At 44.9% G+C, this 24,626-nt stretch overlaps 1 protein-coding gene across 4 annotated transcripts in view; it reads right to left on the bottom strand.

Annotated features, from left to right (window-relative positions):
* Positions 1–24,626, bottom strand: part of LOC122555663 (rho guanine nucleotide exchange factor 26-like) — a 216,337-nt gene that overhangs the window by 13,387 nt on the left and 178,324 nt on the right. For all 4 annotated transcript variants that reach the window (XM_087993352.1, XM_087993351.1, XM_087993350.1 and 1 more), the window contains one exon: positions 21,837–22,046. In XM_087993352.1, the coding sequence (XP_087849478.1) occupies positions 21,837–22,046 (210 nt within the window). The remainder of the gene's footprint in view (positions 1–21,836; positions 22,047–24,626) is intronic.

The following is a 24,626-nucleotide window of genomic DNA, read 5'->3' as shown; positions in this document are numbered from 1 at the left end:
GCCTCCTAACCCAGAACAATCCATTCAAAACTAGGAACATTATGGCTAAGATGGAGACAAGTTGTAATAGTCTGGAATGTTCTGCCTGACACAGTCACGGCAGCAGATTCAATCATAACTTTCAGAAGTAAAATGGATTACTACTTGAATAAAAGTGCAAATATTTTCGAAAATGGCAAAGGGGCAGTGGGACTAACTGAACAGCTCTTTCAAACAGACAGCACAGTGACGATGGACCAAATATTATTATATTGTGTCATATTATTCCACTAATGAAATGTTTCACAAAGGAAAGTCAGAACGCTATAACAATGCATTCAGTTTTCAAGGAAACTGTGAGTTCTCATCAGTGGTATTCGGACGCAATATTGTTTCCAGGAACTCACGTTTCTTTATCCTTTCAAGGAATACGCGTAACTCTGGCAAAGCCTGCACCCATTGTCTATCCCATAACAAATAGCAACAGGAGTAGGCCTTCTGGCTCCTCGAGTCTGCTCTGCCATTCAATAGGATCCTGGCTGATCTGACACTCCTCAAAACCACTCTCCTGCATTTTCCCATAACCCTTGACTCACCTACTGGGAATCCAATAGACACAAGGACTCTGCCCCCACAGCTCTCTGTGGCAAGGAGTTCTAAAGACTCTCAACCCTCTGAGAAAAGAAAGTTCTGCTTTTGTCTGTCTCAAATTGGTGCCCCTTGATTCTGCGACCTTACCCTCTGGTCCTCATCTCTCCCATGAGGGGAAGCATCTTCTCAGCATTTACCTTGACAAGTTCCTTGAGACTACCCCCTTGAACTGGGCAGTTTGCTGAGCCATTGTAGGGGATATTGCGACAGGCCTGGGTTCACAAATAGATCAGCAGATTTCCATCATGTTCGTGAACCAGGTGGATGTTTATCACAATCGATGAGAGTTGTCATGGTTGCCATTAATAAGACTAGTTTCCAATTCCTGATTTTATTGCCATTGCATTTGAACTTCAGTCCCCTAAGGGATTACAAGTCCAGGAACATTACCTGTACACCTCCCCCTCCCACAAACTGGCTGTATATTTCCCTTCAACAGCAGTGACTGCACTTCAAGAAGCACTTAGTTGGTCATGAAGCACGTTGGGAGACTCTGAGGCTGTGAATGGCATGGTAGAAATGTGTTGGGGGAGTATTTATGATCTTACTCAGGCTTTATACAGATTTGCCATTACACATAAAAGTTGGAGAGACATATATATCAGCGAGTTCCAAACTTGACCCTCATTTCTCAAGTTGGTCCCTTTTTTTTTTACAGAAATATCACAGGCACAGGATGAAATGTTGAACTCCTACATAATGCCTTCCGTTTTTATAGGAAGGACCATTTACCTATTACACAGGTAAATGCGGGAACATTAGAGTAGTTACCTCACTGCCCAAGACTTGGGCTATACTCTGCCAACACAAGAAAGCAAGTGCAGATGGATATACAGGGAAAATTTCCGACAGCCGTACCAGGCAACAAGAAAAGCTAATTCGGAGTTAGCATGTGCCCTAATCACATGAAGGTTCAGAGCTGAATAAGACAAAAGCAGACCGTGAAGCCAAGGGATTGTACCGTCAGAGTGTTGAATGAATTATTTGAACTCTCCTGTCATTTCTGGGCTTCGAGCCATTTTTCATTAATTTATTTCCACAGGAGACACCCATTGCTGTCAGACTGAGTGCACATTCTGTCACTGTTTGTATCAAAAGGAAAGGGTTTGTCTCTTGGTGCTTACTGGGAAGCTGCAGGCATCTTTAGCATCTTGCACCTTCTCACTCCCAGTCTCTCCATTAATTACTAACAGCGCTGCCACACTGAAGCCTGATGACAATGGATTCTGTTGGCTTTGTCCAGGGCTCTGCATCAAATTTCCCAACCCTCATATCCTCCCGTCTCACCTTTATTTATGTGGTGTGTGGTAAATGTATTTTTTAGATTAGATTAGATTACCTATAGTGTGGAAACAGGCCCTTTGGCCCAACAAGTCCACACCGACCCTCCGAGAAACCCACCCCCCTATATTTACCCCTGACTAATCCATCCAACACTACAGGCAATTTAGCATGGCCAATTCACCTAACTGGCACATCTTTGGACTGTGGGAGGAAACTGGAGCACCCAGAGGAAACCCGCGCAGACACGAGGAGAATGTGCAAACTCCACAGAGACAATTACCCGAGGCGGGAATTGAACCCGGGTCCCTGGTGCTGTGAGGCAGCAGTGCTCACCACTGAGCCACCGTGCCGCCCCAAATTTATATTCAGTTTTATGACATCCGAGCATCCCAAAGTGCATCGCCGTTGATGACTCATGCAGCAAATACGGCAGCCCAATTTCAGCACAGCAAGATCCCACCTGATAGTCAGCTGCTTTAGTTGAGGGATAAAAGTTCTCCCCAGGCTCTCTGGGGAGACTGGATGAGCTTTGTCTTTGTGACAGTGCCTTGGTATCTTTAAAGTCCATCTGAGTGGGGGTGGCCTGGACTTGAAATGTCATCACTAACAGACCCCGCTGTATAATGCTGGATTTTAAGGCTAACTTGTCGTCAAAAGCCTGGAGAAGCGAACTCAAAACCAAATAGTACAGCAGTGATTGCCCAGCTGTTGCTCTGGGGAATGACTTCAATGACAGTATAAATTGGATTGTTCAATTATTACACCGGTTATGTTGTAGCTGGTACAGAAACTGGAACTAAAGGCTGGCGTGGTGGATCAGTGGTTAGCACTGCTGCCTCAGGGACCCGGGATCGATTCCCACCTTGGGCGACTGTCTGTGTGAAGTTTGAATGTTCTCCCCATGTTGGCTTGGCTTTCCTCCACATGCTCCAGTTTCCTCCCACAGTCCAAAGATGTGCAGGTTAGGGCGGATTGGCCATGCTAAAATTGCCCATAATGTTAGGTGTTTTAGTCAGGGGTAATATAGGATAGGGGAATGGGTCTGGGTGGGTTACTCTTTGGAGGATCAGTGTGGACTTGGTGGGCCGAAGGGCCTGTGTTCCATACTGTAGGGAATCTAATAAGGACTGTTGTATATTTGCCTGAAAAGGAGCTGGCAGTAGATTCAATAGCAACATTATAAAGGGAAGCATTTAGAACATAGAACATAGAAAAGTAGAGCACAGAACAGGCCCTTTGGCCCACAATGTTGTGCCGGGGGTTAATCCTAATGTAAAATACAATAACTGAACCTACGCATCCCTCAACTCACTGCTATCCATGTGCATGTCCAACAGTCGCTTAAATGTCCCCAATGACTTCGCTTCCACCACCACAGCTGGCAACGCATTCCATGCATTCACAACTCTCTGCGTAAAGAACCTTCCTCTGAAGTCTCCTCTATACCTTTCTCCTAATATCTTACAACTACGACTCCTCGTATCAGTCAATCCTGCCCTGGGGAAAGGTCTCTGGCTAATGACTCTATCAATTCCTCTCATTATTTTGTATACCTTGATCAGGTCTCCTCTCTTCCTCCTTCTCTCCAGAGAGAAAAGTCCGAGCTTATTCAACCTCTCTTCATAAGGCAAGCCCTCCAGTCCAGGCAGCATCCTAGTAAACCTTCTTTGCACCCTCTCCAAAGCCTCTGTGTCTTTCCTATAGTAGAGCGACCAGAATTGGATACAATATTCCAAGTGTGGTCTCACCAGGGACTTGTAGAGCTGCAGCAAAACCTCGCGGCTCTTAAACGCGATCCCCCTGTTAATGAAAGCCAAAACACAATATGCTTTCTTAACAACCCTATCCACTTGGGTGGCAACTTTGAGGGATCTATGTACTTGCACACCCAGATCCCTCTGATCCTCCACACTGCCAAGAATCCTGTGTTTAATCCTATATTCAGCATTTGAGTTTGACCTTCCAAAATGCATCACTTCGCACTTATCCAGGATGAACTCCATCTGCCATTTCTCAGCCCAGCTCTGCATCCTGACTATGTCGCGCTGCAGCCTGCAGTAGCCCTCTATACTATCGACACCTCAAACCTTTGTGTCATCTGCAAATTTACTAACCCACCCCTCAACCTCCTCATCAAAGTCATTTATAAAAACTACAAAGAGCAGAGGCCCAAGAACAGAGCCCTGTGGGATACCACTCAACACTGACCTCCAGGCAGAATACTTTCCACTACAACCACTCTCTGCCTTCTGTTAGCCAGCCAATTCTGAATCCAGATAGTTTAATACTCAATGGAAGAAATATGTGAAGGGAGAGGCAAGAGTGTGGGACTAATTGGATCGCTTTTCAAAGAACTGACTTGGCTTAATGGGCCAAATGGCCACCATCTGTACTACATCATTCTGAAATGTAGGAAGAAGTGGGTTTGGTTATTTTTGACATCCAGTACAGAAGGTTTCCTGGAATCACACTCTGAATATCTGTGCCAAGGCTGACTACACTAAGCTCCTGGCGTGGATGCCGAGTGCAACTATGTGAGAGGCATCCAGCATTCTCTCTGCTGGTGTGAGTCAATGGCTTGCATAACCTCACAGAAAAACAGCAATCATTCCATGTCAGGTCACATCTGTGCTTGTGCAATTTGGAAACAATTCTGAATAACCAGGGATTCTGTTCACAAGGAGAGCTGGCTCTGAGGGAGCTGGAGCAGTGTGCGTGAAGGACTCTTCACTTTTCTGTATAGGAGAGAGAGGACAGGAACAGAACTCCTGAATGGCCTGGAACCACCCAGTCAGGATATCGTAATTACTGTTGTTGGTGTCTTCCTGCTGGGGTGAGGTTTATTTTGAATTTTTGTTTTTTTTCTTTGTTGGTTATTGTGATTGTTTATTTTTTGTCTTTCCTTTCTGTTTATTAAAAAGGAAACAATTCTGTTGCCCTCAGAGACCATTCTATTTAGATGATCAGAAACACAAAAATATAGATTAGATTCCCTACAGTGTGGAAACAGGCCCTTCGCCCAACCAGTCCACAATGACCCTCCAAAGAGCAACCCAACCAGACCCATTTCCCCTCTGATTAATGCACCTAACACTATGGGCAATTTAGCATGGCCAATTCACCTGATCTGCACATCTTTGGACTGCGGGAGGAAACCCACACAGTCAAGGGGAGAATGTGCAAACTCCACACAGTCAATCGCCCGAGGCTGGAATTGAACGTGGGAGGCTGCAGCAATGCTAACCACTGATTCACCGTGCTGCCCCAATATACATGAGGGTTTAATGAATTACAAAACTATAAGAACATTTGGAGGGAGAGGCCTGAACAGAAAAGATTGAGGGTGACAGGTCTTTAAGGATCATGAAAGCATCTGATCGGCTGAATGTTCCTACTTTGAGCTGAGAACAAAACTCGAGTCATTATTTTGAGTCAGTCATCAATACATCTCTTCATCAAGAGAGAGATTAGAATCTGGGACATGCTGCCATAAGATTTGATGAATTACATAGAATAATTTACGAGGAAGCAAGGTAAGCAGAGGAGGGTGAAGGGAATAGAGGGATATGATGCTTTGGTGAGGTGAAGTAGGATGGAAAGATTAATCAATTATGGCACAATCCAATCAGCTGATTGGCTAGTCTCATGTGGGCTTTGCTAGTGAGGCCAGCATCTGTTATCACACTCTTACTACACTCATCTGTTACTACACTCACCTTTGTGAGTGTAGTAAGTTGAACCATGCAGTCCTTGGAGTGTGGGAATGTCCAGGGAGCTGTTGGGGTAGTGTAGACAGAGACAGGGGAGGAGTTGCAGGAATTTTGACCCAGCAGTCAGGGAATTGTGATATAGTTCCAAGTCAGGATGGTGTGTGGCCACCTGTAGGTGGTGATGACGGCATACATCTTCCAGCCTTGTTCTTCTAGTTGCAGGCTTGGAAGGTGCCATCAGGGGATCCTTAGTGAGTTGTTGCACTGCATCTGGTAGATGGTAGAAATGTAGTGAGGGGAATGAATGTGGAAGATGGTGGATCGGTGTGCCAATTTATTAGATTGCTTTGTTCTGGGTGGTAATGAGTTTATTGAGTATTGCTGGAGCTGCACTCCTGACCTGTGCCTTGCAGATGGTGGACATTCTTTGAAGATTCGGGAGGTGACTTATGTGTTGCAGTGTTCCTACCCTCTAACTTGCTGTCATAGCCCATTTTTACATAGCCGTCCAGGTCAGCTTCTGTTTAATGGTAAACCTCAGGATGTTGACAGTGGGGGAATCAAGTCAAGTAGCCATTGTCTTACCAGACCATAGGGCTGCTCTCTCATTCAAGAGAGATGACTGGTGGTGATTTAATCTGAGAGCCACCATACCTCAGGCTAGGGGAGAGGTAACCAGTGTGGGAATTGAACCCACTGTTATTGGCATCACACTACTTTACCAACCAACTGAGCCTAAGCCAACCACCAAGGGGGCAAACAGTGATGGTAATACCACTCAATGTCAAGGAACAATAGTTGGATTGCTGCAGATGGTCAATACTGTCAGCACAAGACTGGTTATTATTCTGGCCTTGCTGTGTTTGGACACAGATTTAATAAATAAAAGAATCAGAGCAAGATTGGGGCAGATGGTGGCTCAGTGGTTAGCACTGCTGCCTCACAATACCAGGGACCCAGATTCAATTCCAGCCTAGGGCAACTGTGGAATTTGCACATTCTCCCCATGTTTGCATGGTTTTCTTCCCATAATCCAAAGATGTGCAGGTCAGGTGAATTGGCCATGTTAAAATTGCCCATAGTGTTAGGTGCATTAGTCAGGAATAAATATAGGGTAGGGGAATGGGTTTGGGTGAGTTACTGTTCCAAGGGTCAGTGTGGACTTGTTGGGCCGAAGGACCTCTTTCCCCATTGCAGGGAATCAGTATCTGAGAAGTCACGAATGGTGATGAACTATGTAATTCTGTGAATTGCTTTGGCCAATAAGGATAGAAACATCTCTTCACTGCTGCAGCATCAGAGCTCGATGAGACTCATTGCTGACAAGAGGAGGCCAGTAGCTTGGCATCTGCCCCATCAAACTCCTATCTGCCAGCATGTGATATCTTCAAAGTGCAGAAAAAAAATTCTTTGCCAAGTAACCTGCCAATGATTCTTTCCTTAGCTGAACTGCCAAAGTCTGGTTTATTAGTTTCCAAGCTCCTGGGTTCCACATTAGCCCAGTTTGCAATGATTTGGCTTCTGCTTGGTCATTTGCCAGGCAAGGTAAAAAAACAATGTCGACAGATGCTGGAAACCAGATTCTGGATTAGTGGTGCTGGAAGAGCACAGCAGTTCAGGCAGCCTGAACTGATGAAGGGCTTTTGCCCGAAACGTCGATTTTACTGCTCATTTGCCAGGTAACCCTACAGGATTGGGCAAAATTTCATCCCTCAGTCCTTCAATGGAAACAGCAGCCTGGATTTTTGAGTCGTGATTCAGAAATGAGAGAAGCAGATGTCCACTACAGCTGGCAGGATCGTGTAGACCGGATGGTGCAGCCTTTACCAGTTAGCCTGACATGAAGTGATGAGAGATGCAAACCAGGTGTAAGAGCCCACTGTTGGAGCCCAAGATAAACAGGGAGAAACCTGTTTGTGTTACACCAGTTTTTACAGATGGAACTACTACAATAGGTTATGAATGCTGAGCTGTAAGATCCTTGGAGAAAGTGAGGACTGCAGATGCTGGCGATCAGATTTGAGACTGTGGTGCTGGAAAAGCATAGCAGGTCAGGTAGAATCGTAAGCCCTTCATCAGGAATGAGGCTTGTGGGCCAGGGAGCTGAAAGATAAGTGGGAGGGGGGGCGGGAGTGAGGCTGGGGGTAGGTAGCTGAACATGCAATAGGTAGATGAAGGTGGGGGAGAAGGAGATAAGTCGGAGAGGAGGGTGGAGCGGATAGATGGGAAAGACGATGGACGGGTCAAGAGGGTGTTGCTGAGTTGGAGGCTTGGGCCTGGGGTGAGGAGGGAGGGAGGAGAAATGAGGAAACTGGTGAAATTGACATTAATCCTGCGAGGGTGCGGGTGGCCCAAGGTGTTGTCTGAAACGTGCGGGTGTCCTAGAGATGTTTTCTAAAATGTGCGCATGTCCTAGAGGTGGACTCTAGACGCCCGCATCAACCAACTCCACTGCCCCGTGGCTGAACACTTCAATGCTCCCTTTCACTCCAAGGACATGCAGATCCTGGGCTTCCTCCATCACCAAACCCTAACCAACAGATGCCTGTAAGAAGAATGCCTCATCTTCCACCTTGGGACCCTGCAACCACATGGGATTAATGTGGATTTCACCAGTTTCCTCATTTCTCCTTCCCCCAGTCCCAAGCCTCCATCTTGGCACTGTCCTCTTGATCTGTCCATTGTCTTTCCCATCTGACCGCTCCACCCTCTGCTCTGACCTATCACCTTCTCCCCTACCTTCATCTATCTATTACATTCCCAACTACTTTCCCCCAGCCCCATCGCCTCCCATTTATCTCTCAGCACCCTCCCCCACACACAAGCCTCATTCCTGATGAAGGGCTTATGCAGGGAACGTCGATTCTCCTGTTGCTTGGATGCTGCCTGACATGCTATGCTTTTCCAGCATCACACTCTCGACTGTAAGATCCTGGGCCAATTTGGCTCTGGTTTGGCTGGCACCATACTGGACTTTCACTGTTTCTAGGTGTCCCTGGCAGCTGCCTGAAAGCATGGGACAATAAAGGATCCTGCACCAGATTGGGGTCTCCTTTTCAATATTCGCCAGAAACCAGGTGGAGATTTTGGGAGCACAGAGGCCTTTCTTAAGAAATATGTTTTGCCTCACACTCAGTGTCACAGTAAACCTTTTAAAACTCACAGTGTGTCAGTATACCCTCAGGTCACATGCTATGACTAAGGCATCATATCGTCAGCATATCCCTTAAAGCCAGACCTATCACGAGACATAACACAACAAGAAGCCAAATTATACACTCAGACACTGCTACAGACCAAGTTAACAGGCACATAAGTTCATGTTAACTTATCACTGACGTGGAGCTGTAGGAAAAGAAAATGCAGGATTTAGCTCTGTAGGGTATATGGTGACTTCAAAGACAGGGCATTTTAGGAAATCTTGTCACACACTGAGATGTGACGGACGACCACTTGAGGAGAGCGCCTGGGCATACCTCTTTGGGTATGAGCGGGAGAGGCTGAATGGAATACAAGGGAGGGACCTCCCTTTAAACTCAATTGCCTATAAGTCAAAATCGAAATCACCCTGACTAGTGTCATTGAGCTGCATTCAATGAAGGATGCTTGCGTATATGCAACCTCAGAAGATGAGCTCCAGACTATTGAAAGCTCCTTTATGGAGGCATGTGAGAACATGGCTCTCTCCCTTTAGATGCGGAAGATGAAGAAGGTCCTCCGCCAACCTCGCCCGGCATTGCGGAGCTCATCCCCAATCGTTTAGATCCATGGGGAGGCCTTCGAGAAAATTGACATCTAATACCACCAGAGTGTTCTGTTGGCCAAAGCAGCTGTTGATAATGAAATCCAGCATTGCCTCCAGTGTGCTAGCATAGACTTCAGCCGCCTGATGAAAAGGGTGTTCGAGGACAACAACATCAGATCCGGCACCAAGATCATGGTTTACAGAGCTGTGGTGGTTCCCACTCTCCTAAATGGCTCTGAGATTTGAGCTGTCTACAGCAGATACCTCTGGGCACTGGAGCAGTCCGACCAACATGGCCTGTGTAAGATCCTGTGAATCCGCTGGGAAAACAGCTACATCAACACCAGCTTCCTTGACCAGGCCAACATCCCCAACAGCGAGGCACTGACTCCCCCCCCCACCGTGATTGGCTGTGATGGGCTGGGCATGTTGTCCACATGACCCACATGAGACTTCCCAAGCAGATGATCTACTCCTAGCTCCGAAATGGTAGGCGAGCCGCAGGTGGACAGAGGAACTGCCTCAGGGATACCCTCCGGGCCTCACTGGCGAAGTGTTGCATTCCCACAGACACCTGGGAATCACTGGTCCAACACCCTCCAAAGTGAAGGAGGAGTATCCAGGAAGGCATCAAGTATCTCAATACGCGGTGTTGGGAAAAAGCAGAATCCATGAGAAAACAGAAAACAGTGGAAGGAGTGTGCTATCACACCGACACCCCATACATTCCTTCCCATCACCACCATCTGCCCCAAGTGTAACAGAGTCTGAAGAAGCTGCATCAATCTGTACAGTGCGCTATGGGCTCACCCTGAGAGGGGAAGAGAGTCGACCTTGTCTGTGAGAGATTGCCAATGATGACACCTTTGGGTGTTATTTTTGATCTGACCAGTTAATACTTGGAGCACTGTTACTGGAGAACAAATGCATTAAGTGCTTTCTTACTGATTGCTTCTCGATGAGAAAACTTTCTAAGTAGAGAGCTCATCAATTAGCCACCAATTAGGTTACAGCGAAAACCAGTTTTGAATGAATTGCAATTGTTGAGCACGACATGAGCAATAATGACTCGGAAAATTGATCTGTGTACTGTTAGACAAAGCTATTACAGTAAAGGGGAATTTCATTCAAATGTGCTCACAGCTTCATTATAAATATCACAAGGCTAAATTTCACCCTGAAGGGCACAGGCTGAATTCATCCCTTCATTGCTTCATAAATGAACCATTTGAACAAGCGATTAAATGCGAAGGGTTTTTCTCTTACGTGTCAATGAGTGTCCCTGTCCTCCAGGGAAGGAAATTAAATGGGAAGTCTTCATTTCCATTGCCCTGCATCAAACAGTTGGATATTGTTGCTTGGTTTTGAAGGCCAATCTGTCCAATCCAGCAATTGGCTGCCCTTAGGAAACTGGGAACATCCATAACAAAATCTTCATTTCCTGTGCTGTTGAAATGATAAGAATTGCAGCCCTGGGGTGGCTAGAGACTGTAGTACAGTTCTGCTCCTGCTCCTAAAGCAACAGAGCAGCTTATCCCAACTCCTAAACCCATCTGCAGACCACTCATGTCTGTTACGCCCAAGGATGTAAGGTAAACCGAGCCAGGGCTGAGAGAGTCCTCCAAATGTGAGGTGCCATCAAATGGAGATCAAGGTGGCACGAGATGTGGTCAAGAATTGTGGAAAACTCAAAGGTTGATCTGCATCACTAGATCCTTTCCATTGTCATAATGTATTGCCATGAACAGTAAGTGAGAAAACGTAGACTGTATCATTCATTCTTAGGAAATAAGGTGTTGCTGGCAAAGCAACATTTGTTGTCCATTCCAAACTGTCCTTGAGAAGGTCACCTTCCATTGTGTCGAATTTTACAGCAAATAGACTTTACAAATCAACCAGCCTCTCCTGCTGCGTATGCTCCCTTCCCATTCCACCTTATCTTATCCTATCAACACAATGAGATGACTGCAGTCTGATTAAAGTATCAGGTGGGGATTGGCAAGATTCCGACCTGAGGAACAACTGACATGTGCCTACATAAAAACCGAAAGAACTGCAGATGCTGGAAATCAGAAACAAAAACAGAAGTTGCTGGAAAAGCTCAGTAGTGCGGTCAGTATTTGTGGAGAGAAATCAGAGTTTGTGTTTCAGGTCCAGTGACCCTTCCTCCCAACTGCAAATATGTTCCTATCTTGGGATAGAGTGTGTGGCAATGAAGGGCACTTGCAAGCAGCAGTATTTCCATACACTTGGTGTTCTTCAGTAACTGGTAATGTGGTCCTCTGAGAGAGATACAAAGGGCACCTGATCCTTTGCAACACAGGGGAAAGACTTAGAAAAGACCTGAGGGGCAACTTCTTCACGCAGAGAGTGGTGCGTATATGGAATGGGCTGTCAGAGAAAATGGTTGAGACAGGTACAAAAGCAACATTTAAAAAACACATATAGATACATGGATGAGGGATAGGGACCAAATGCGGGCAATTAGAACTCTATGACGCTTGGCCTCCTAATCTCCATCACCATCTTCAGACTGATCACCCTCTGATACCTTTGTGCACCCCCAATACTGGCCTCTTAGCTATTCCCCATTTTGATTGCCCTACCATTGGTGGCCATGTCATTAGCTGCCTGGGCCCCCAAAGCTCTGGAGGCCTGTCTGTATACACACTCCACTGATCTCCCTCTCTTGAAGCTACTCCTTAAAACTTATCCCTGTAATCAAGCCTTTAGTCATGTGCCCTAATATCACTTTATGTGGCTGGCAGCCAGATTTAGTTTAAAAACGTTGCCTCCAAAACATCGTGGGATGATATCCCACATCAAAGGTGCTACATTGTACATTGGATTTGTTCCTTTTCTGAACAGGAATGCCATGTTGCTGGAAGGTAAACTTAACCCAGAGTGTGGCCCAGTCTGGCTTTTGTTTCCATTATATTCTACTCCTGGTTTTGCTCGTATCTGTAACCTATGTACACACTGTCCTGACATTTGCAGCGCAGCTCACACACTATTGAACCCAGTAAAAGCTAATTCAATTACCCTCTGCCAAAGAACTGTCAACGTTCATTCTGTAAGGGGGACCAGATGCCTGATGCTGGATCTTAGACAACAGGCTTGCTCTTTTTTTTTAATGACAGCTTATTGTGTAGCCCCCAAACTATGGAAATAAAATCAGCATGAATGGATTTGACCCTCCAATACAACATTTTTGTTGGACTTTAATTGATTCTCATATTCTGAGAGGAGCTATTTGGTATTTTAGAAGTACTTAAGAAATTTCATGGTACATCTCCTCTTTGTTAGATGACCTACAAATTAATAAATTTGTGAAAAAACTGTCTATTTTTAAAAAATAATTTATCGTGAATACGTTTATCCATTTGTGTCCTGATGTAAAACATTTTGTTCGAATCCTCAGCCTCTTAAAATCCTGGGCTTAAAAGTCAACCACATCTGGCACCCAACCACATAAAGTTGTTGTCAATATAACATAGGGAATAGTAGTCCCCCCTGTTTTTATTTAAACCAGTGGTAAACTCCAGATGAGGGAAGGTGTGAAGTTAAGAACCAATATCTCAAAGTTTATCCCTGAAGTGAACAGAATATCTCCACCTGCCAAAGTGTCAAAATATATTAAATTTGCCGTTTTGTGCAATACTTTTAAACCCAACTCAGCCTTGTCATTTCAAGTGTATGTTCCATTTAAACAATGTGATAATTGACAATTACTTTCTATCAACCTCTCTGGCTCGGAAAACAGCCAAATGCTGGTGTAATAATTGTTGGGAGATTTTACAAATGTAAACTGTTGATTTTTGTTTTAGAATGTTTCCTTTCAGTTTCTTCCTCCATAAAAGCAAGTCTTTCTGAGGTGGAATTTTTTTTACTCTTGCTGGTGACAAACCTGGAGTCAGATAGGCCATTTAATCAGGTACAGCACAGCCCTGAGCCCTTCCCGCCTCCATTGGAATTAAGTTATAGGAACATAATAACTAGGGACAGTAGCAGGGAATTCAGTCCCTCGAGTCAGCCCTCTCACAGTCCAAAGCACTCAGAACCTGAACAAAGCACTGAGCTTTAGGAAAGGTGGGGACCCCCACCCCCACCCCCCAGTGAGAGCCCTGTTATTGATACTGACCGACCTGCGTTCCTGAACCAGCCATGGCCTACTGTGCGGCTGCTGATCCCAAGGTCTCATAACGTCTCATTGGCCAGCAGCTGTTGCTGACCTGGACTTCTGCGCTTGGGGTCTTGATTTCAGAGGATGGTCCTGCCACTGCCTGACTGGGATGTGATTAGGCAGGTTTTCCCTGGATGAGACTATTTGCATTTTGCCAATTGGCTGGTGCGACTTCTGGTACCACAGCAGGTTTCCGCCATATACCTGTTTTTTAAAAATTTGATTTGACATTGAATTCACTCGGTTTATGTTCACCACTTTCTCAGTCCTTCAATGGTTAATTCCACATCCTTTCAATCAAAATTGTCGACAGTGCTATCAAGCAAAAGAACAACTTGCTCAGTTTGGGTTCTGCTAGGGCCACCCAGCTCCTGACCTCATTGTAGCCTTAATCTAAACAGAGACAAACGATGTGAACTTCTGAGGGGAGGTAAGAATGACTTCTCTTGATGTCAAGGCAAAAGTTGGCTGAGTGTGGCTTTGAGAAACCCTAGCAAAATGAATGGAGGGAAAGGAAATCATAGCTACAAGAGCAGGGTCAAAGGCAAAGGCTGGGTGAAGTCACTACCTAGCAAAAAGGAAGATGTTTGTTATTGTGTTAGAGTTCAGCCTCCTCAACTTCAGGGTATCACTGCAGAGTTTCCACAGGAGTGTCCTAAACCCACAGCTGCTTTATCAATGATCTACTCTCCATTATAATGTCAGATGTGGAAATGTTCTCTGATGACTGCCCAATAATTAGCACTACTTGTGACTCCTCAGATACTGAAGCAGTCCAGGTCAAAACGCAGCAAGGTTGGAAGAATAGACAGACTTGAGCTGACAGGTAGCAAGTGACTTTTTTAGCACACAAATGCCAGGCAATAGCTATCTCCAACAAAGGAGAATAGATGCATTGCCACTTGATGGTCAGCGGTTTTCCATCACTGATTCCCCCACTATCAGCATCCTCACAATGGGAGGCACTGACCACCAACTAGAAACTGAATTAGTCACACACATACCATGGCTACAAGAGCAGGGTCAAAGGCTAGGAATTCCGTGATGAGTAACTCACCTCCTATCTCTCCTGTGCCAGTCCACAATTTACAAGGTTCAAGGCAGATGCATGATGGAACACTGCAACTCTAAAATCGATTAAGGGGCATCAGTATATATAGTATACTTGAATTTTCAGAAGGCCTTTGTTAAGGTCTTTCACAGTTGGCTGTTTAACAAAATTAAAGCACATGGAATTGGTGGGAATGTACTTGCATGTACAAGCTGGAACAAATGAGCTAATACAAAGATCAGTACTTGGGGCCCAGCTGTTAACCATATGTATCAATGATTTGAACATAGGGACCAAATGTAATGTTTAAAATTTGCAGACAATGTCAAACTAAAGTGAAATGTGTGTCGTAAGGAAGATGTAAAGTGGTTGAGGAGGATTTGGACAGTCATAGTAAGTGGACAAGAACATGGCAGTTGGAATATAACATGGAAAAATGTGAGGTTATCTGTTTGGGTGGGAGGAACAGATGTGCAAATTATTTCTTCAAGGGTGAAATGTTGGAAAACGAAGAGACCAAGGTGTCCTTGTCAATAAGTCACTGAAGGCTATCATACAGATGCAGCAGGTTATTAGGAAGGCTAATGGAATATTGGCCTTTATTGCAAAAGGATTTGAGTACAAGAGTAGTGAAGTCTTGCTTAATTGTTTATGAGCTTGAGTGGACTGCAGCTGAAGTACTCTGTACAGTTTTGGACTCATTACCCTAAGAAAGATGGGAGTGCAATGAAATTTCATCTGAACTATTCCCAGGATATCAGGACTGTCTTATGATGAGAGATTGGGTAAACAGGGTTTGCTCTCTCTAGAATTTCAAAGAATGAAAGGTAATCTAATCGAAACATACAAAATACTTACAGTGATAAGATAAGATGGGTGCAGATAAAATGTTTCCCCTGTTTGAGGAGCCCAGAACTAGGGGGCATTATTTAAAAATAAGGGGGATGCCTGTGGACCGAGATGAGAATTTTTTAAACTTAGAGGTTGTGAATCTTCAGTCTTCTCTAGTTCAGGGGGTCTTGGAAGCTGAGTTTTTGAGTGAATGTAAAGGAATGATTGATAGATTTCTGATTACCAATGGCATTGAAGTGTTCAGTCTGTAGTGATTGTAATGAGGTCAGCCAGGTGGACCTCATAGAAAATAAACTCCCTGATTGGGGCTGTTAATTTGGTCTAATCAGGGAGCACTGGCTGACAGATATAAACAGGAGTGTCAGACATGCCACTCTGAGAGCTGTCTCTGAGGGAGATGGATAGGTATCAAAGACTTTCCATACATAAATAGAGGGTGACTTTAGATTAGATTAGATTACTTTACAGTGTGGAAACAGGCCCTTTGGCCCAACAAGTCCACACCGACCCGCCGAAGCACAACCCACCCATACCCCTACATTTACCCCTTACCTAACACTACAGGCAATTTAGCATGGCCAATTCACCTGACCTGCACATCTTTGGACTGTGGGAGGAAACCGGAGCACCCGGAGGAAACCCACGCAGACACGGGGAGAACGTGCAAACTCCACACAGTCAGTCGCCTGAGGCGGGAATTGAACCCGGGTCTCTGGAGCTGTGAGACAGCAGTGCTAACCACTGTGCCACCGTGCCGCCCACTTGGTGACAGAATATGCGTCTCTGTGGAGTTATTTCAGAACGTCAATGATTATATTAAGTGGTAGAGCAGGCTTCACAGGCTGAATGGCCTGCTCCTGTTTCTGTATTCCAAAAACACTCAAGAGGCTTCACATCATTCCAGACAAAGCAGCCTGATTGCCTGGAGTTTCATAACCACCTTAACTGTTTACTTCCTTCAGCATGAACACACAGTGGCAACACTGTACAACCAACAAAACGGACTTCAATTCAACAGGAACTCCCAAACCCTCAACCTCTACTCCTCAAAGGACAACGGCAGCTAAAGCATGGAAGCAGCAACACTTCCAAGTTCGCCTTAAAGGTACACACCTTCTTGACTGGCAAATACATTTTATCAATGCCCAAATCCCATGAATGAAACAATAATAAAAACATGCTGCAGGGGTTTGAAATATCAATGGGATCTGTTCCTGAGGGGATCTCACCTCAATGTGGATTATAGGATAGAATCAATAGACAATAGACAATAGGTGCAGGAGTAGGCCATTCAGCCCTTCGAGCCTGCACCGCCATTCAATATGATCGTGGCTGATCATTCCTAATCAGTATCCTCTTCCTGCCTTATCTCCATAACCCTTGATTCCACTATCTTTGAGAGCTCTATCCAACTCTTTCTTAAATGAATCCAGAGACTGGGCCTCCACTGCCTTCTGGGGCAGAGCTCTCCACACAGCCACCACTCTCTGGGTGAAGACGTTTCTCCTCATCTCTGTCCTAAATGGTCTACCCCTTATTTTTAAGCTGTGTCCTCTGGTTCGGCACTCACCCATCAGCGGAAACATGTTTCCTGCTGCCAGAGTGTCCAATCCTTTCATAATCTTATATGTCTCAATCAGATCCCCTCTCAGTCTTCTAAACGCAAGGGTATACAAGCCCAGTCGCTTCAGTCTTTCAGTGTAAGGTAGCCCCGCCATTCCAGGAATTGACCTCGTGAACCTACGCTGCACTCCCTCAATAGCCAGAATGTCTTTCCTCAAATTTGGAGACAAGAACTGCACACAGTACTCCAGGTGTGGTCTCACCAGGGCCCTGTACAGCTGCAGAAGAACCTCTTTGTTTCTATACTCAATTCCTCTTGTTATGAAGGCCAGCATGCTATTAGCCTTCTTCACTACCTGCTGTACCTGCATGCTTGCCTTCATTGACTGGTGTACAAGAACACCCAGATCTCTCTGTGCTGTCCCTTTACCTAAATTGATTCCATTTAGGTAGTAATCTGCCTTCCTGTTCTTGCCACCAAAGTGGATAACCATACATTTATCCACATTAAACTGCATCTGCCATGCATCTGCCCACTCACCTAACTTGTCCAGGTCACCCTGTAATCTCCTAACATCCTCATCACATTTCACCCTGCCACCCAGCTTAGTATCATCAGCAAATTTACTAATGTTATTGCTGATACCATCTTCTATATCATTAACGTATATTGTAAAAAGCTGCGGTCCCAGCATGGATCCCTGCGATACCCCACTGGTCACTGCCTGCCATTCCGAAATGGAGCCGTTTATCACTACCCTTTGTTTCCTATCAGCCAACCAATTTTCAATCCAATCTAGTACTTTGCCCCCAATACCATGCGCCCTAATTTTATTCACTAACCTCCTATGTGGGACTTTATCAAAAGCTTTCTGAAAGTCCAGGTACGCTACATCTACTGGATCTCCCTCGTCCATCTTCAGAGTTACATCCTCAAAAAATTCAACAAGATTAGTCAAGCATGATTTCCCCTTCATAAATCCATGCTGACTCTGTCCTATCCTGTTACTACTATCCAGATGTGCCGTAATTTCATCCTTTATAATAGACTCCAGCATCTTTCCCACTACTGAGGTCAGACTAACTGGTCTATAATTTCCTGCTTTCTCTCTCCCACCTTTCTTAAAAAAGTGGTATAACATGAGCCACCCTCCAATTCTCAGGAACCGACCCCAAATCTATCGAACTCTTGAAAATAATCACCAACGCATCCACGATTTCCCGAGCCACCTCCTTCAGTACCTTGGGATGTAGACCATCAGGCCCCGGAGACTTATCAACCTTCAGACCTAACAGTCTCTCCAACACCAAATCCTGGCAAATATAAATTCCCTTAAGTTCAGGTCCTTCAGCTACCGTTACCTCAGGGAGATTGCTTGTGTCTTCCCCAGTGAACACAGATCTGAAGTACCCATTTAATTCTTCTGCCATTTCTTTGTTCCCCGTAATATATTCCCTTGTTTCTGTCTTCAAGGGCCCAATTTTAGTCCTAACCATTTTTTTGCCTTGCACATACTTAAAAAAGCTTTTACTATCCTCCTTTATATTATTGGCCAGTTTACCTTCGTACCTCATTTTTCCTCTGCATATTTCCTTCTTAGTAATCCTCTGTTGCTCTTTAAAAGCTTCCCAGTCCTCAGTTTTCCCACTTATCTTTGCTATGTTATACTTTATCTCTTTTAACTTTATATGTTTCTTAACTTCCCTCGTCAGCTATGGCCACCCATGCCTCCTCCTGGGATCTTTCTTCTTTTTAGGAATGAACTGATCCTGCAACTTCTGCATTATACACGGAAATATCCGCCATTGTTCCTCCACAGTCATCCCTGCTAAGGTATTGCACCACTGAACTTTGGCCAGCTCCTCCCTCATAGCTCCATAGTTCCTTTATTCAACAGAAATATTGTCACTTCCGACTGTACCCTCTCCCTCTCAAATTGCAAATTGAAGCTTAATGTATTATGGTCACTACTTCCGAATGTCTCCTTCACTTTGAGGTCTCTGACCAATTCTGGTTCGTTGCACAATACCAGATCCAGAATTGCCTTCTCCCTGGTCGGCTCCAGCACCAGCTGCTCTAAGAATCCATCTCTGAGGCACTCCACAAAGTCTCTTTCTTGAGGTCCAATGCCATCCTGATTCTCCCAGTCTACCTGCATGTTAAAATCCCCCATAACAACTGTAGTAACATCTTTGCGACAGGCCAATTTCAGCTCCTGATTCAACTTACATCCGACATCCAGACTACTGTTTGGGGGCCTGTAGATGACTTCCAAGAGGGTCTTTTTACCCTTAGTATTTCGCAGCTCAATCCACACTGACTCTACATCCCCTGATTCTAGGTCCCCCCTTGCAAGGGACTGAATATCCTCCCTTACCAACAAGGCCACCCCACCCCCTCTGCCCGTCAGCCTGTCCTTACGATAACACGTGTATCCTTGAATATTCATTTCCCAGGCCCTGTTCACTTGAAGCCACATCTCAGTTATCCCCACAATATCGTATCTGCCAATTTCCCAAAGAGCCTCAAGCTCATCCATCTTATGTCTAATGCTTCGAGCAATCATGTATAGAATTTTTAATTTGTTACTGCTCTCACCCTTCCCATCAACCCCTATTTCACTCAACTTTACAGCATGATCCCTTTCCGAGTTTTCTGCCTCATTGATACAGTTGTCTTTCTTGACTTCTCTTGTTCTAACTTTCCCTTCAATTTCCTTTTTAAACATCCAGTTTGTCCCCCCCCGCTACTTAGTTTAAATGTAGCAGTGTTGCAGTAGAAAACCTGCCTGCCAGAATGCTGGTCCCTAACCTATTAAGGTGCAAACCGTCTCTCTTGTAGAATTTAAGCTTACCACAAAATATACTCTAGTGATCCAAGAATTTAAATCCTTGCTTCCTGCACCAGTTCCCCAGCCACACGTTCAAGTCCATTACCTCCCTGTTTCTGGCCTCACCAGCCCGAGGAACTGGAAGCAAACCCGAGATAACCACCTTGGATGTCTTGCTTTTCAGCCTTCTTCCTAGTTCTCCGAAGTCCCGCTGTAGTATGTTCCTCCTCTTCTTCCCGACATCATTTGTGCCAACATGTACCACCACCTCTGGCTCTTCACCCTCGTCCTTGAGGATTTCCTGCACTCTGTCTGTGATGTCTTTACCCTGGCACCAGGAAGGCAACACACCATCCTTAAGTCCCATCTGCTGCCACAAAAACCCCGGTCAGTTCCTCTCACGATGGAGTCCCCTATTACCACGGCTCTGTGCGATGTCCAACTCTTCCGCTCTGCATCTGCGCCAACTTTTGATTGACAGACCTGGCCGCCGTGCGAACTGGCAGTGCCATCAGTCTCTACTGTTTCCAAAAGCTTCAACTTGTTCCTGACAGGTACTCCCCCCGGGGTCTCTTGCACCTGTCTTCTCTCTGCCTTCCTCATCGTCTGCTCTCTTCTGCTCTCTTCTGGCACACATCCACACCCACTCTAATAGCAATCACTTACCTTCCCGACCGGCTTTGTGCTCCGCCTGAACTTCCCCCCAGCTTCCGCCGCTCTCTGCTGTGAAAATCATTTTATAACTAGACTATTCAGCCCTTTGGGCCTGTTCCTGCTCTTTGAGAGAGCTATCCATGAGTCCCTCTCCCCCTGCTCTTTCTTCATAGCCCTGCAAATGCTTTATTTTCAATTATTTATCGAATAAGCTACTGATATTCAAATTGTTTCCATCATCACTTTCAGGGATTGCATTCCAGAAGACAGTCACTCACTATAAAAGAAATAGTCCCTTCATCTTTGACTTAGTTTATTTTGCCACTGACCATAAACCACTATCTTCTGATCCTTCTGCCATTCTTTCATTTTAAGACAGCATCCAGGGTAGTGAGAGGGAAAGGCCAAAAGTAGACTATCTAATCACTTTCTCCTGTCAAGTCAGTGTTCTGGAGGAAAGGGAAAGAAGGGGCCGTTCCAAAATTATGACCTTAAAAGGTCCTTGTAGAAACCCTGTTGACTGGAAGTTCTGAGTCTTAAAGGAATGTGCCAGGGATCCTGGGAACAGGATTTAGATATAGCCAGAGATGTCTCAGCCTTTGGCTGGGAAGAGGCATTGTGGGTCCAATCTTTTTGCATGGTTGGCTGATACATTTGTTCCAATGAACCAGCCCCACATTCCTCTGACAGAATTGGTGGCCATCATTGACTGGGAGACATACTTGCACAGGGTGAGTGGGCCCATCACGGCATTGTTCTCTGTGCCTCTCTACAGTGCTGATCTGCATTGCAACTTTTATTGTAATAGACAGCTTTATCATGGTAAAACATCCTCAAGAGTGCTCATAGAAACAATGTTGAGGCTGAGCCAATTGAGGAACTGTTTGGTCTTTATTATTAGTGGGAGTGTAGTGTAAATGATACTGGCCTAGTAATCCAGAGGCCCAAGCTAGTTTCTGGGGACTTGCGGACAATTTGACTTTTTAAAAAAAGTTGGAATTTAAGCAGAAATTTGGCCTATTCGCAATTCTATGCTGATTGTCATAAAAAAAACATCTGTTCATTAGTGTATTTCAGGAAAGTTAATCTGTTGTCCTTACCTAGTCTGGTCTATATGTGACTCCAGACTCACTGCCCTCTTAAATGGTTCCAGTTAGCCAGTCAGCAGTAAATGCTGACCCCCCACAACCCGTGAATGAATAATATTTCTTTTAAAAATGACCAAATGCTCAATCAAGTCACTGGGTAGAGGTGGGAGTGGGGATGGTCACAAAGGGACCTGAGAACCAGGAGGAGGAATTTACAAAGTCAAAGCCAGAAGGGATTTACTTACGGTGATTCTGCTCCAAACACCATCACGACCTTCTCTCCGGCGTGGTTACTCAGCATGGTGAGCCGAAAGAGGTGGTTGACAGAACTCTGCCGGGAATACAACATGCCTGAAGCAGTCTTCATAGGAGACAGATTCAGTTCCTCAGCCTCACAGGGCTCCACCTGGAGTTGGTCTGTCATGGCATAATCAGTCACACTGTAGCTGTCCTCACTAGAACAACATAAAACACAAAAAAAATCATTACAGACACAAAACAGCAATGTAACCTCAAATAAGACTTCTCCTCCCTCCTCCTGCACTCCACCCAAACTCCCACCCAGGGGTCCAGAATCCCAATGAGGTATAAATTTATCTTAACTAGCCATTTCCTGATAGCTCATTTCCAGTTTGATTTACAGCAAACTTTCTATTATCCAGCACCTATGGTACCAGGCATGGGCCAATTGATCAAGAGGTCTACATAATCGATGTAAAAATATAAAAAATAACAGAAACATTGTGCAACAGGTATACACATCACTGTTATACTTTACTTACAGCATGAATCACTTGAATAGTAATGCAACTTTGCCTGAAATAAAACTTGCCAGTGGAGAACACTCTCACCCTTACCGTCAAGAACAGCGCAGAGGGCGCAATAATGCAGTAAACGTCCCCTACTTCAATTGTATGCTTTGTGCCAATTCATAAGATGCTAGCTAAAAAAAGGTTTGTTGTATTTGGGAAGGTTCTCACCCATGGGCAAGATGCTTAAGGATTCATACCCCATCTCAGGGGTTTTAGACCTGGGCTCCAAGGATGACATAATGAGGGCCAATTTGCCTAGATTAGCTTTGCATGTGGAAGATCAAAAGGTGATTTAACTAAGATGTTTAAAGTGATTAGAGAGATAGAGAGAATCATTTGATGGTGAAGCCCTGAACAAAGCAACAGAATCTTAAATGTCTGAATAACAAGGACAGCTACGTAAGGCTCCTACTCATCAACTACAGCTCCACCTTCAACACCATAATCCCCTCCAGACTAATCTCAAAACTCTGAGACCTAGGTCTTGGCTCTGCCCTCTGTAACTGGATCCTCAGCTTCCTGACCCAGAGACCTCAACCAGTGAAGATAGACAACAACACCTCCTCCGCGAGAATCCTCAACAACAGTGCCCCACAAGGATGTGTACTCAGCCTACTACTGTACTTCCTATTGACCTACAACTGCGTAGCCAAATTTTGTACAAATGCCATCTTCAAGTTTGCTGATGATGCCACCATTGTAGGCCAGGTTTAAAAACAACAATGAGTCTAAATACAGGAAGGAGATAGAATGCTTGGTGTTGTGATGCAATGGTAACAACCTCTCTCTCAATGTCAGCAAAACAAATGATCATTGACTTCAGGAAGAAAGGAGGAGAACATGCACATCAGCGGAGCTGTGGTGTAGAAGGTCAAGAGTGTTAAATTCCGAGGAGTGATGACAACCAACAATCTGTCCTGGATCATCCACTTTAATGCGATGGTCAAGAAGGCACAATGACATCTCTTCTTGCTCAGGCGGCTTGGGAAATTCAGCATGCCAGTAAGGAAGCATACTGTCCAGGTGTATAATGGCCTGGTACAGCAACTGCTCTGCCCAGGAGCGTAACAAATTACAAGAAGGTTGTGTGCACAGGCCAGATCATCACAATGCTGGTAATACGCTCTTCCAATAACTTCCATCAGGCAGAATATGCAGAAGCATGAACACACATGACAACAGGTTCAAGAACACCTTCTTCGCTGCTGATCTGCCGACTGGACTTCTCTAATTTCAAATCTAATGTTGACCTTGCTTTTGTGCATCTCCTATGCTTTGTATGCCTCGTCCTGTCTAAGCACCTTATGACCTGTGCATGCTTGTTTGTTATGATCTGCCTTTACTTCTCACAAAGCAATACTTTTCACTGTACCTAGGAACATTTGACTCCAATAAATCAAATCAAATCGAAACAAAAGCCAAGTTGTTGCTGTGGGGAAGCACTCCTTCACACAATGGCATTGGTGAGCTGTTTCCAGAAATTTTCAGAACTGAGGTAGTCGTTTCTTTAGCAGATATGGATATTAAGTATTTGTAACATTTCCTGTTTTCTAGTTTGCCCTGCAGCAACATCGCTGGATTGAAACATGGGTATGGAGTAGTTTTGCACTTTTCAAAGGGCCACCATGAATCCTGTGATGGCTCAATGTGCTGAGTACTTCCATAAAGGTGGCAAAGTTGAAGGAGACCCTCACTGGCTGAAACAAAGTCAATGTGAAGTCAGAAATGCCAGTATGATTCAAATTGTTTGAATGCTCTTGTTTAGTACTGTAGTTATTTCACGTTGTTTCATTTTGAGAGTACCGCAGCTATAATCTCAACTCCTTGCCAAATTCTGGGCCCCTTTGACCAATTATGAATGACTTAAAGGTATCAGATCATAAACAGACACCCATTGATGTAAAACAGCTTGCACTGGTCAAGGGGGTTGGGCTGGATGGTCTGTGTAAATTGCACTCTGTGAATGTCTTTGTCTCTGGGAAATCCCTGCAGTTTCCAAAAAGCACAAGAATGAAGGGTGCAAAGGAGAAATTGTTATCTCTGTGAAAATGTTTATCTTTTACTGAGCGTTTGACAAGAGCGATATACGCTGACAACCTGAGGAGATGCAAAAGGTTTGCATGTCAGAGGCGGGTGCTGCTGAATGAAGGTTGTACATTTTTTTAAGAGAAGTGTTGTCTTGTTTGCAAAATGGACTATGGTGGTTCCGAGGAGGGATGAGTA

Source organism: Chiloscyllium plagiosum, unplaced genomic scaffold, assembly GCF_037043375.1.
Source record: "Chiloscyllium plagiosum isolate Xiang-an unplaced genomic scaffold, Cpla_swu_hap1 HiC_scaffold_13, whole genome shotgun sequence".
Classification (NCBI taxonomy): domain Eukaryota; kingdom Metazoa; phylum Chordata; class Chondrichthyes; order Orectolobiformes; family Hemiscylliidae; genus Chiloscyllium; species Chiloscyllium plagiosum.
Note: the sequence above shows the minus strand (reverse complement) of the source record. Positions and strands in the feature narration are given on the sequence as shown.